The sequence below is a fragment of the Musa acuminata genome, chromosome BXJ1-10 (genome assembly GCF_036884655.1).
Source record: "Musa acuminata AAA Group cultivar baxijiao chromosome BXJ1-10, Cavendish_Baxijiao_AAA, whole genome shotgun sequence".
NCBI lineage: Eukaryota > Viridiplantae > Streptophyta > Magnoliopsida > Zingiberales > Musaceae > Musa > Musa acuminata.
The window spans coordinates 31,547,409-31,560,431 of NC_088336.1; the positions used below are offsets into that span (position 1 = coordinate 31,547,409).

Genomic DNA, 13,023 nt, shown 5'->3' on the forward strand with positions numbered 1-13,023 from the left:
CTTACTGAATGAATCTTCGTTTGTTGTTGCATTGAACATGGAGCGAATGCAGGGATCTTAACATCATGAGTTACTCTGTTCTCTCAATTCGTGCTTCAATTCCCAGTATCTTCCTGGTGAGGTCGAGAAAAGCTGTTCTCGGCCCATGAAGACGACAGTTTGCTCGCCAGATGTTCGCTAAATTGCCTCGGAGAGTATATTGTGTTCCCAAAAAGAGTCTGCGACGCGCGCAGAAAAAAGTACCCGCTCGCTGCCACCTGCAAATATACGCGTCGGCTCCTAATGTGGTTGGCGGCTGCGACGAGTTTGTGGGGCACGTGAGGCGCGTCGTGCGTCGCCAATCACGAGGCGGGTAAGTGAGACGCAGGGCGGGAACGAGTAGGCAAAGCATTTCTCTCCAATAATTGGGATGGTGCCCTCTATGCTGACACGTGTTATATTTAATGCCTAACAGCCGTTCCCGCTCGATTCCGTGGCGTCAATTTGGTTACAACTGCTGTCGAAGACCTCCCCGAAAATTCCTACAATGCCCTTCTTGTCCTTGTCACTCTTCTCATGTCTCTCCGCCTCTTTCATTTTCTTGACCCCCGTCATCCTAACAACAGCAGGAAGATTCCAACGAATTCGAATCGCATTCACCGTCTCCACCCCCCAGCCATGGCGATCTTCGAGGAACCTCCCAATTCGCCCTTCCCCAGCATCCTCTCCTCTTCTCCCTCCCCCGTTGGGTCGGTGGAGCCCGCCTCCAGCATGGAAGCCCTGCCGCGCGGGTCCGATTCTGTGGAGGCCACAAGGGAGACCCGGAAGATCGAGATGTATTCGCCGCTCTACTACGCTGCTTGCACCTTCGGTGGCCTCGCCAGCTGCGGCCTCACTCACATGGCCATTACCCCGCTCGACGTTGTCAAGTGCAATATGCAAGTGAGCTTCTTCAATTTGTGTCACGCGCGGGGTTTTCTCTAAGGCTAGGGTTTCAATCAATATTACTTGGTGGCCGATTTCTGGAATTAGGTTAATTAGTGCTATGCGTTTTTCTTGTTTCTTATTTGATTCTGGAAGGAATCTGTAGATTGAGTTGTTAGTGTTCGGATGTTAGGTCTGCGCTACTTGATCGAGATGCCTTTTACTTTGTCTGGATTGTTTGTGAATTGAATCGATGCTCTGCAAGTACTGATCCACAAACATCCTTTAGTCTCTAAAGTAAGAAGAGTACGATTTCTGTTTGATCTAGACAGTGTTGCTTATTTTATGAGATTTGATGGCCACTTCCAGAAGGAGGCAACCTATGTTCAATAAACTATGTTGCTTATTTGTTTTATCGTATGCAAACTCTGTTCTTTAGTAATGCCAATTCGTTGGTCCAAATCTAGCTGACTTATTCAAGTTTTCAGTGCTAATTATGTCACTCAAAGCTATACAGAATTGTAACTGCTTGACTTCCAATTGTTATAGTACATATTGTTCTAATTTTGATTGGAATTTCACGAGTACTTTTATAAATGAGCTAGTTTCCAAGTGTGACAACCTTTTGCCAACTAGATGAGGGTTGTGATTGCTGAAATTTTCAAAAACACCCAAGTAATGTCAAATTTTTGGTGGTTCGTTTTTTGTTTCTCTCACTTACTGGATCTATCTTGCACATTTATTATTTTATTTGTTACTGTATGCTTCTTCTTGGTCAAAATCTCAGTTAAATTTTATTCTTGTTCACCAACAAACACCATTTACATAGTGTTTTCATCTTACTATTTCTTTATGGTTAATTACAGATTGACCCAGAAAAGTACAAGAGCATCTCATCAGGATTTGGTGTTTTGCTAGAAGAGCAAGGATTCAGAGGCTTCTTCAAGGGTTGGGTGCCAACCCTGCTTGGTTATAGTGCTCAGGGTGCATGCAAGTTTGGATTTTATGAGTTGTTTAAGAAGTTCTATGCAGACCTTACTGGGCCCAAGCATGCATCAAAATATAAGACACTCATTTACCTCGCCGGAGCTGCTTCTGCTGAAGTAATTGCTGATATAGCTCTTTGCCCCATGGAGGCTGTGAAGGTACGGGTGCAAACACAACCACGGTTTGCTAGGGGCTTGAGGGATGGACTTCCCAAGTTTGTCAAATCAGAAGGTGTTCTAGGGTACGAATGTGCGCACAGTATGATTATTGGTTGACTAAACATTATTACTGATCTTACTCTTTGACTGTTGATTGGTTCATTATCTCGAATTGAGATTGCAGGTTATACAAGGGACTCCTTCCACTCTGGGGACGTCAGATTCCTTGTAAGCAGACCAGCTTCATTTTCTTCATTCTGCTTTTCACTGTTTAATATATGCTGAATGCTAATTGTTGATGTATTTGAAATGAGATATGCTTTCGTCGATATTCACATAGTAGCCTCTTTGTGGAAATTCAATATTGCATGGAATTCTAAGTTCTAATTATTAAAAAATATAAAATAATGCTGGCTCTAGGTACCAGATCAGTTTTGATATGTCTTTATCCAGTTGTTCTAATGTTCATTCCCACAGTTGCTGCTTGCATGACCTAGTAATACACACGAAGCATTAGCTTTGCATTTATGTGGTCAAAATAATAAGGACCTCGACAGAGCGTCATAAATTTCTTAAATTCACGTCTCTCTCACCTTTGTTAAATGAATTTTTTTCCAAGGATAATTTAAAATGAATATAGAGAAAATTGGGTGTTCTTGCTTTATCCTTGGAGAATGGGTTTGTTTTCTCAAACAGAAGAATATCTTGTGTGCTTTCCAAGTTTTTGAATACTGTAATTCAAAATTTTGAAGTGAAACAAAATTATTATTGTTAGTCTTTTCGGTTGCTTTAACCCTTTTGATCCCAGAACCTATGAATGCCTGATATTATCACCAGCCTTCACCCATCTTCTGCTTTGAGATCATTGTCTCCCACCACTCATCATCCATGTACATAAGAAGAGCCAAATATCTCTATCTTCAACTGTCCGCCTGTTTGTCTGTCTCCCTCGATCTGTCCTTTTAGATGTATATATATACATATAATATATATATATATATGTATATGTATATATATGTATATGTATATATATGTATATGTATATATATGTATGTATATGTATATATATGTATATATATATGTATATATGTATATATGTATATATATATATATATATATGTATGTATGTATGTATGTATGTATATGTATGTATGTATGTATATATATATGTATACATAAATATATATGTATGTATATATATGTATGTATATATATATGTATATGTATGTATATATATATGTATGTATGTATATATATGTATGTATGTATATATTTGTATGTATGTATATATATATGTGTGTGTGTATGTATATATGTATATGTATGTATGTATTTTCTATGTATATATATTATATGCATCTATATATTTATATGTATATATATATATATATATATATATATATATGTATGTATGTATGTATGTATGTACGTATATATATATATATATGTATGTATATATATATATATATATGTATGTATATATATATATATATATGTATGTATATATATATATATGTATGTATATGTATATGTATATATATATATATATATATATGTATGTATATGTATATGTATATATATATATATATGTGTGTGTGTGTGTGTATGTTTATTCAGTTATATTCTTTTTGTTTTCCTAGTGGCCCACCCTTTACTACTTGAGATCATTGCCACACTCATCTTCTGTTAATCAGAATTATGTTTATATCACACATTCAGAGCAGAATTTTCTTGTCTCTGAAAGCTTTTTTTGACATTCATATGCCTTGTTTTCAGTTTTATATGGAGTCAGGCATTTCTTCTTTGGTGCAGTAGTCAAGGTCTAGACGATCACAATTGATGGATGATCAGTGTTCTTTATATCTTTGTTTCTTGACCATTTGTGTTTACTAGAAGATTGTGTCCAGTTCAAGTTTCTGTTTGTATGAAATTATTCTGAGAAAGAAAATCTAAAACTCTCTCAGATGTAAGTGTATGATATTTTTGCTTAATTATTCGGTCATATCGTTACTGTTCCTTTCCTATTTTCAAGTTACAAACAAAATCAATGTCCTTCATCTCTTTAAGCTAGCAACTTGTTCTTATGCAAATAATAGTAACTCCAGCTATTCTTTAGAAAGAACTGTATTGTTCCTTGATGTGATAGTATGACATGTAAACGTCACCTCTGTTTACATACTAACTGTGCATATTCAATCTAAATGTTATCTAAAACCATGGTTGTCAAACTTGATGGGAGTTTTGGGCTTTACATCTGTCATGGTAAAAATGATGTGGCGCTGACAGCATCTTCTTCATCATACAGATACAATGATGAAATTTGCTTCTTTTGAGACAATTGTTGAGATGATATACAAGCATGTCATTCCCAAGCCAAAGGAGCAGTGTAGCAAAACGCTGCAGCTTGCAGTGAGCTTTGCTGGTGGCTATGTAGCTGGGGTATTCTGTGCCGTGATATCTCATCCTGCTGACAACCTGGTCTCTTTTCTCAACAATGCAAAGGGCGCGACTGTCACTGACGTAAGTCTGATCCACCATCTTCCATGCTTTTCTCCTCTCCTAATAATTTCTTTGTCAAGGGAGTAAGACAAATCTGTCATCTGATAAACAACTTCTTTTGCTTGTCAGGCCGTAAGACAACTTGGTTTATGGGGCCTTTTCACCCGTGGTCTTCCGCTGCGTATTGTTATGATTGGTACTCTGACTGGAGCACAATGGGGAATCTACGATGCATTCAAAGTCCTCGTTGGCCTGTAAGCACATAGCCCTATGATTGTAATCTTCTTCGTATTGTTATTGCTCGTAATCTTTTGATCTAATTCACACTATTTCATATTTGCTCAGGCAAACAACCGGTGGGCTCATACCTCCAACCACTTCGAACCAAGAACATGCAAAACAAAGTTGATCATTTTGAATCACCGACGACTCGTTTTTAGTCCTCAGACTCGGGCAATTAGGTAACACTTTGCCTTCCACCGCTCCACTTTAAATGGAAGCTGCAATGTATTTTTGAACCGTCTTTCTTGGTTTAGTTTCGGAGTATCTAAGCAAGCTTTGTGGATTCAGTTGAGTGCTAAAATTTCCTCTGCTTAATACCAGTAGTTTCCATGTAATTGCCGTATAATAATACCACATTCATTTGCCTGAACTGGTTCAAGGTCTCCGAAACAAGAACCTGGGCATCAATTAACCATGTAATCTGAGCAGATTAACTGGTTAATTGGATTTGGTTCGTAATCTTGGTTGATCAAGTGGATGTCTTCTTTCATAAATGCTTTAGGAAATCCAACAGCAAGGCCAGTTAATAAGCAAATGGATTTACACTTGTATTTGATGGGACTTCTCATGAAGTTACCACTTGTGTCAATCTGAAGGTAACTCAATGGTCCCGATCATTTCCTTACTCTTCCTTCGTCGGCCCCACGGCATTCACATGGAAGTCACATGTACTCTGAGGGCGGATGTAGTGATCGGTTGTTGTGTCTCCCCACAAAAGAAACTTCGTCGATGATGGAGATCTGATGATAGTGTCGAGGGAATACCAGACTAGGCTGTGTACTTATGAATGCGTCTTTGTTTATGCATTTATATGGGAAGAGGACAGGTAGAACCGACCATCACTGCAACTGCAGTCACTTATCCCGTTAAGGTCTCCGATCAACAATCACGAGGTTGTCTCCCCAACATTATCTTACGATAGAGCCTTGAAGACCATATTGGAGAAGGATCATTCCCGCAGATCAGTCTGCCAGATCTAAGATAACTTATAAAAATATCACTCCGTCGACATAAATTAAGAGAGAGTAGATCGCAGTGATAAGCTCAGTAAAGAGATTAAGAGTTGACAAAAAAGCTCTGCCTGAAGCCTAGTAAGATCATCGATTTTGACTCATCGTCGATCTCAAAAGGTGTTCATGGTGAACCCCTGCTCCGGCGCCCCGTCGCCTTTGAGGAAGCACGAGCAGCTCCCATCTGAGGACCCTGTACCATGCATGGAGAAGTCGGCGTTGCCGGCAGCCCCGGCGCCTCGGTGCGCGGCGGCTGCCCGTTGCAGGGACTGCAGCTGGCTCTTGAGGAACTTCATGTAGTGGATCGCCTCGTCGAGCATCGACGCGGTGTCCATCTTCGTGCCCCCCGGGACGAGCTGCTGCAGTATCCGGATCCTCTCGCTGATCCGCTCCCTCCGGTGCCTGGCCGCCACGCTCTGCGGGTCCTTCGATATCTTCACGTTCCGCCGCTTCGGCGGCCTCACCGACTCCGGGTCGATGTGGATCGGCTGCATCGCTGCAATGCGAAATATCATCTCCCTCATGGCAGCCACCGAGGGCCGCCGCCCGCAGCCGTGCGACGCGCCTCTCACCGCCAGCTCGGCTGCGGCCGGCGAGTTCGAGAACACAGGCGTGAGGAGGTCCTGAGGACCGCCGAAAGCTGACGATGATGGCGCACCCCCCACAAGCAAAGAGGTGCTAGCACCAGCGCTGCAGAATGCATGCGACGACGGTCCACCGGAGTAGCTTTCCGATGGCTGCAGCGGTGCTTCGGATAACCCACCTAAATTCTCCATCTCCCTCACCATCGTTGTCAGATCCATTTGAGCTCTGTTGGGGAGCTCAAGTAGTCGACATCCATTGGTTCTTCTCCTGTCACCTCGGAGAGCAGAGAGAGAAGGAATACCAAGGGACTGATCAAGCAAGGCAGAGAGGGATGGGTGAAACGAGGGGAAGAGGGGATGAACTTGGAGTCGTATCAGAGGATTGCAGAGAAGATGATTGGGGGTAAAAACCAAGCAAAAAAATATCTGAGCAAACGAGTGACAAAAGACTGCACAACGGAGGAGTATATCTGGCGGTGACCCTTCAAGCTTCCTTTGGTCTGCTCCATACCAATGCACTGCCAAGGCTTTATATAAACAATCTGTCACTGTGGTTTTAGCCTTTTCTTTCCTCAGATATAGTATATTACCAAAGGATACAATTTATTCTCTTAAAATATAGATTGTCCAATTCAGGATAATCCCATTGTTGATGTCCCTTTGTCCTGTGCTTGCTTCTTCCTCACTGTCACACTGTTTCTTGCCATGATTCCTCTAAGGATGCGCTTGACACATTCATTGTAATCAATGACTTGTAATCTGGCAATATGCAAGTAGTAGCTGCATCATAATCTGCTACAAGGTTGTTCCTCAACTTCCCACAAAGCTCCAACTTACCCTCACAAACTCAGCCATGGAGTGACTAAAGGATGCTTTTATATATGATTACTACTTCCAGCTGTAGAGAAAGATGACAATAGCCATGTGGATTAAAGTAGAGTCATGAGTATCTAAGTTTACTTGTAGTATATGTATGTATGTATGTATGTATGTATGTATAATACAGGCAATTAAATTGTATCTATGAATACAGGGAATATTAAATTGTTGTATGTGACAGTTCATCAGGAAATATTATATAGGTTTGGTGGCCACAGCAGCTGATGCATAGAATGAGGAAGCCAAAAAGCATCACATGGAGAGGTGGAATTGGGAAGTCAGCGAAGGCTTCTGAACGAGGGGTGTCCAGGGTGAGCGTGCATCCAACACGCGTCACAGACCAATGGGAGAAGGCCCCACAGGTGATCTCTCCATATCCTGCCTCACCTTCTCACCCTTAATAATTAATATCAATTATTTTTCTGCTGCATTATATATTTCTGCTCCTTCAGTACATGTTGGATTAATCCTGCCGGTGGGGAACAGTTCTATGGGGCACATGGCCATGGTAATTAGCAGCGGTGATTTTGACTTCAACCCACAAAGTTGGATGGTACTTTGCAAGGGTTAATTGCATATTATTGTTGTTCTTCATATGAATCTTGAAGTGACTCCAAATATACATCTAATCTCTCTTTGTTTGACGCATAAATAGCTAAATAGCTTATAATGAACTTCTTTTCCAAGCATTTTTCCAGTGTCAAATATGTATCTTTTTCTTTTTATTTTGTCTTACATTTAGTCAATATGTCTCTGTTTTTGTTCGCGATTACTTCAAATTTTTTAGGATTTATGTCAATCCAATCAAAATATTTATCGAAAATAACGTTACTGTTTAATGAATTTTTATGGCATAAATCAGTCTTCTTACTCTTCACATCTATGGCTACTGTGATGTTGCATCAGTAGGCTTTATGCAGATGATCTGCAACTCCAATCTTCTATTGATCTTTCTTTGTTTGATTTGGGCAACCCATTGGCAGGTTGGTGTGCAGATAGATCCCTCCTCTCTTGCTGATAGCACGAGGAGGGCATTCCGTGGCATGAGGTCTCAGAGAAGAAGAAGAAGAAGAAGAAGAAGAAGAAGAGAGAGAGAGAGAGAGAGACCATGAGCTGAAACAACAATTACCATGTTCCTCCACCTTCGAGCAAGATGAGGTAAGAAGCAAGAACCAGAACTGAAAACGACTCTGCCATCTCCCAGCCTCGTGTCAGAAGGTGGTGGTGGTGGCGTTAGTAGCAGGAAGGATTTGGTTTCTGTCCTCCAATTATTCTTTACAATGATCACCTTCCTCCTTCGTTTCCCTTCCATGAGTTACTGTGATGCGTGAAAGGAACTGTTCTATGATTGCATGCTCACGTATCTCACCTGCAAAAGCTAAAAAGAGAGATGAAGCGTGCTTCCAATAATTACATACATATATATATGTAGTTGGATGCTCATCAGTTCATCTTCTCTGCATTGCCAGATACGTAGAACTTGGACATGGCTGGGAGGGGACCAATGGCCGATGGATTGGGTTCTTAAAAGCTAGCAGCATCTATGGGGCCTTCCCTATATATATTAGTAGTCAGTAATGATTAAAGATTTTGCTGTGTCTCATGTTCTTTGTTTACAGGTGGGGAGATGAATCAGATCGGACAGAGTTCCTGTGATGGAAGGTCAGGTTAATTTTGGTGCAGTGAGAGTGAGTTTTCACTGATGCTTTACTTCTCCATGCACAGGTAAGGAATTGCCAGAAACCAGCAGCTACTGAGCTGAGATGGCGTCAATCATGGAGGGAGGAGAGGCTGGTGGTGCTTCCCAGCTTGGAGAAGGCTGCGTCAGGCAAGAGAATCACCTGTTTCCTTTTCCTCCTCCAACAATAGAATTCCATAACATGGCATCCATAAACCGACATCGTCTCTGTGACCGACTTCTATCCTATGCATTTGAATCCTTCCAACTTATCACCTCTCACCTTATCTTCTTCTCCCCTCTCTCTCTCTCTCTCTCTCTCTCTCTCTCTTTCCTCTCCTCTCCTCTCCTCTCCTAAGAACAAGAAACATATAAGATAGCCGCTCTCCTCGGTACTCGGAGTGGTCCAGAGGGTGAAACAAGCTCCTCCTTTGGCCATATTGTGACGGCTTTCAAGTACTCCAATAGCATCAGTACTGTTGCTGAGAAAAAGCTGGCCTCTGATTCATGAAGGCCGTATTCCTTCCAAGTCATACCTTCTGAAACTTGTAGCAAGAATTCCATTGACCCATTCTTAGCTCATCTTTTCCTGCAATACCATAACATGAATTCTACTTCACACAGTAAAACAAATATTGTAATCCATGCTTTGATCAGTTCAAAATACCACCATGAACAGATTATACTTGGGTAATAATAGGCCACACAACATAAAATTTATTGGGATGATAATAGACTCGTCTAATCCTGTAAACCGTTGTCGTAGGATCATTCAAGCGACATGTCTGCCGAATACAAAAATGACCTAGATCTCTGTTTCACCAACATAATTTAGCTAGCAAATATACGACAAAAAGGAAACAGTGAACATTGTTATGTACATCACTTGAGCTGCCCTATACAAGAGATCACAGTCGTCTATTAATTCTTTACAGGTCTCTGCCTCTTGGGTCGAAATCTTACAATCTCGATCGTCTTGTGTGTTTCATCGGACTGAATCCTGCATGCCGATGACCAGAAGGGAGTGTTTGCCTCCCGGTTAAGGATGAGTTGGGCTTTATGTCCCAGCCTTCTACATTCTTAGGAACGTATCCATCAAAAAGAATCTGAGCTAGGACGCTATGAGCATTGATGCTCGGTGCGTTCGGCAAGTGAAATATCTCACACTTTTGCTCATCCTGAGTGGAGCATCCATCTCTGGTGTCATGGTACTCCATGGAGCTTGGCAGTATGAAATGATCACATGGATCATTTGTCACTCCCCTTTGGCCCTCTTGTTGTACATGGAATTGTCGCCTTCTTTCTGAGTAGATTGTAGCTGCTTTGCTCAATAACTCAGACACAGCAGTCTTGTAGTCAGCGGCATGATGCTTGTGATGGCCTGCAGGAGGAAACAAGTCTAGCATTCATGTATTAATACACTAGAGAACGCTATCAGATAATTCAAAATGACAAACACTTTGAAGCATTTCTTTAACAGTCATGGCACCACCTCAAAATCAAACAATTTAACATGCAGTATATAACAAAAGACGAGAAAATCCTAAAAGCAATCAGCTTAAAACTGCTCTAGAGTTTACATCCATTTATCCTAGGTATCTTGCTACTTTATGCTGCATTCCATGAGATAAGTCTGGTTATTGTTCGCTTGAATGATACATTCCTGGTATAAGGTGGTGTTTAAGTTCTTGATATCTAGCATAAGCTTTCAGTAGTCCTCATCATACCAATCGTAGTCTATTTGCCCGTACCATGACCACAGGAAAAAGAAAAAACCATAATTAATAGAGCAACAAGATAGACCGATCCAACTGTTCTGGGATCTGCCACATTCTTATTCTCACATAGCATAAAATGAAACATAATATTTGAATTTAAAATTCTACGTAAATTTGAAAGGAGCATAGTATAAGTTAGTTACTATACATGAAAATTTTAAATTTCATACCTACATGAGGGGAGCTATTCCATTTTATTAGCTTGACATCACCTCCTAGCTCCTCTAGATGATGAGCAAAATTACAGACAACTGGATATGGAGCGAGTTCATCATCTTCTGAACAAAATATGAGGAAAGGACCCACATTCTGCATATTATGGCATCTAAAATTAGTAACTTAGAGCAGCACAAACAGATTATACAGAGAGAAGCATACTTGAGATTTGTATTAAGAGCCATACAGCAGAAGAATACAGAGTCTGCAAATAGTCAGCATGCTGTCCTTCAAATCTGTCTATGAAGAAAGTGCTGAGACCAGATGCTAAGGCCTTTGCCATCCATGAAACAACTCTAGGTGGGTGGGACCTCTTGAGAACAGTCGGATGAAGGATAAATCGAGTGCCCAAATCACCGGTAAAGTCTACTGGACTAGAATCATATATTTGCCCACATAAACAGTCTTTTACAAGCTGATAATTATCCTTCAAAACCCAAAATACGAGAATCAGAAAGGATGCACATATCTAGGACAGGATAGTCATCAGAGCTGATTTTTTAGTTGCGTAACTCATGCTTCACAACAAGAAAATTCATATTACTTTAGAAATTGTTTGCTCTTAAACATTAGAGATTGGTGAGTTTTAAGTGTTCCATGAACTATTGCAGATTTGTCTTAACAACAAAGTCTGGAACACATAAATCATGACTTACCACACCAAGTCGCCCTTCACATTTTCCGTCAATCAACTGGAAAGAAGAAAAAACATAAATGTCCTTTACTGATACAACTGAAGAAGTTAAATGTCAAATATATCAGAAAGCTGACCTGAAGGACCTTGTACATGCAACCTCTTGGTGCCCCGGAAAAAGCCGAAAAGACAATAGGTAATGGTGAAACATTTAGTTCCTGTATCCCAAAAACAGTAGAATATGATGGAACATGTTTCTTTCTACAGTGCGCTTCCGGAAAGCAATAAAGCCTCAGAGTCAAGTAGAGAACAGTGAGACCTATAATTAGAGACTTATGTAACATCTATATCAAGAGTGTCTTCAAATATCATCACAAAGTCACTACAAATGAACTTATCCATGCATCATTAGTGAACAAAAGATGATGGTTCTGGAGGTCTATCTATTCCATCATTGTCAACCATTTGTAATTTCAGAGAAGTAAACATGGAACAAACAGAGACATCAAATCCGACACACGTGAATCTAAGTCCTCCAAATTCCAAACCAACCATGCCAACTGCTGTTCCTGAACCCCCATGATTATTTCAGCCTAATTATTGAAAGGAACCCTAGAAGACAGTTGAACAGCAAAAATTAATTGGGGGCAGGTAGGCTTAAACATCAAAGTCAATACAATTCAATGATATTGTACCACCAATTTTAGATCGTGCAGAATTTCTAGTCATGTGACCTATATGGATTACAGTATGCACAATTACATATGCCTTTGTTCCTTAAAAGAAGTCAAAGTAATAGGTCTATCTTAAGTGTATCTTCAGCATATTTACCTGAACAAGCTCTTTAAGAACACCATCAGCCAGTGATGTAGCCTTCTCTGGAAAATATCTGCATATATTTTAACCTATGAGCGAGCTTAAAAGCAATTCATATTATAGACATATATAACAGCACCATTGTTTAGAAAATTAGCAAGAAAACTAGCAATTCAAGAAATCTAACAGAGTTAGAAATCTGCATGAATTCGTTCTACAGAATTTAGAGTAATCTTCAATGACTAAGCTCCTCCATGCAACAATCCATCAAACCAAGATGGGAATTTTTGAGCTTCGAGTCTTGCAAGGGGGGAATGACAAAGGAATTCGAGCCTTACAGCGTGAGGAAATCGGCATGACAGATGAGAGATCGCCATCCGAAGGACGAGTAGAGCTGGATGTAGGGCTCGAGCTGCCTCTCCAGGCTCGAAGGCCACACGAACACCACTACGATCCCGGCGCGTCCCTCCTTGGCCCCCCAGCAGAACCGCCCCCCCTCCCACCACATCTCCGCCCAAATCTCCGGCCAAGGGAGCTCCGGTTTCCTCCTCTGGTCCTCCAACCTCGACGACACCCGGTCTCCGATCCAACCCTCAACC

General features: G+C 40.9%; 3 protein-coding genes across 4 annotated transcripts; 1 reads left to right on the plus strand and 2 right to left on the minus strand.

Annotated features, from left to right (window-relative positions):
- The first annotated feature begins 43 nt into the window (after nucleotides 1–43).
- LOC103969217 (mitochondrial phosphate carrier protein 3, mitochondrial-like) lies at nucleotides 44–5,199 on the plus strand. The gene is made up of 7 exons (XM_065088166.1): nucleotides 44–352; nucleotides 455–921; nucleotides 1,770–2,131; nucleotides 2,233–2,276; nucleotides 4,354–4,568; nucleotides 4,677–4,801; nucleotides 4,893–5,199. The coding sequence occupies exons 2-7, from the start codon at nucleotides 556–558 to the stop codon at nucleotides 4,954–4,956; spliced, it is 1,176 nt and encodes a 391-aa protein (XP_064944238.1). The 5' UTR covers nucleotides 44–352; nucleotides 455–555; the 3' UTR covers nucleotides 4,957–5,199.
- A 568-nt stretch (nucleotides 5,200–5,767) lies between these two features.
- LOC135596198 (transcription factor HEC2-like) lies at nucleotides 5,768–7,268 on the minus strand. The gene has a single exon (XM_065088168.1). The coding sequence runs from the start codon at nucleotides 6,640–6,642 to the stop codon at nucleotides 5,953–5,955; it is 690 nt and encodes a 229-aa protein (XP_064944240.1). The 5' UTR covers nucleotides 6,643–7,268; the 3' UTR covers nucleotides 5,768–5,952.
- A 2,398-nt stretch (nucleotides 7,269–9,666) lies between these two features.
- On the minus strand, nucleotides 9,667–12,932 carry LOC135596199 (uncharacterized). 2 transcript variants are annotated; one of them, XM_065088172.1, is made up of 7 exons: nucleotides 12,763–12,932; nucleotides 12,440–12,497; nucleotides 11,746–11,826; nucleotides 11,631–11,666; nucleotides 11,162–11,401; nucleotides 10,929–11,067; nucleotides 9,667–10,361 (listed from the first exon to the last, which is right to left on the minus strand). In XM_065088172.1, exons 1-7 carry the CDS (start codon nucleotides 12,930–12,932, stop codon nucleotides 9,940–9,942), a joined length of 1,146 nt encoding a protein of 381 aa, XP_064944244.1. In that variant the 3' UTR covers nucleotides 9,667–9,939. The 2 variants fall into 2 exon arrangements, with proteins under 2 accessions (XP_064944244.1, XP_064944243.1); XM_065088171.1 differs by having other exon boundaries at nucleotides 9,667–10,379.
- Nucleotides 12,933–13,023: the final 91 nt, after the last annotated feature.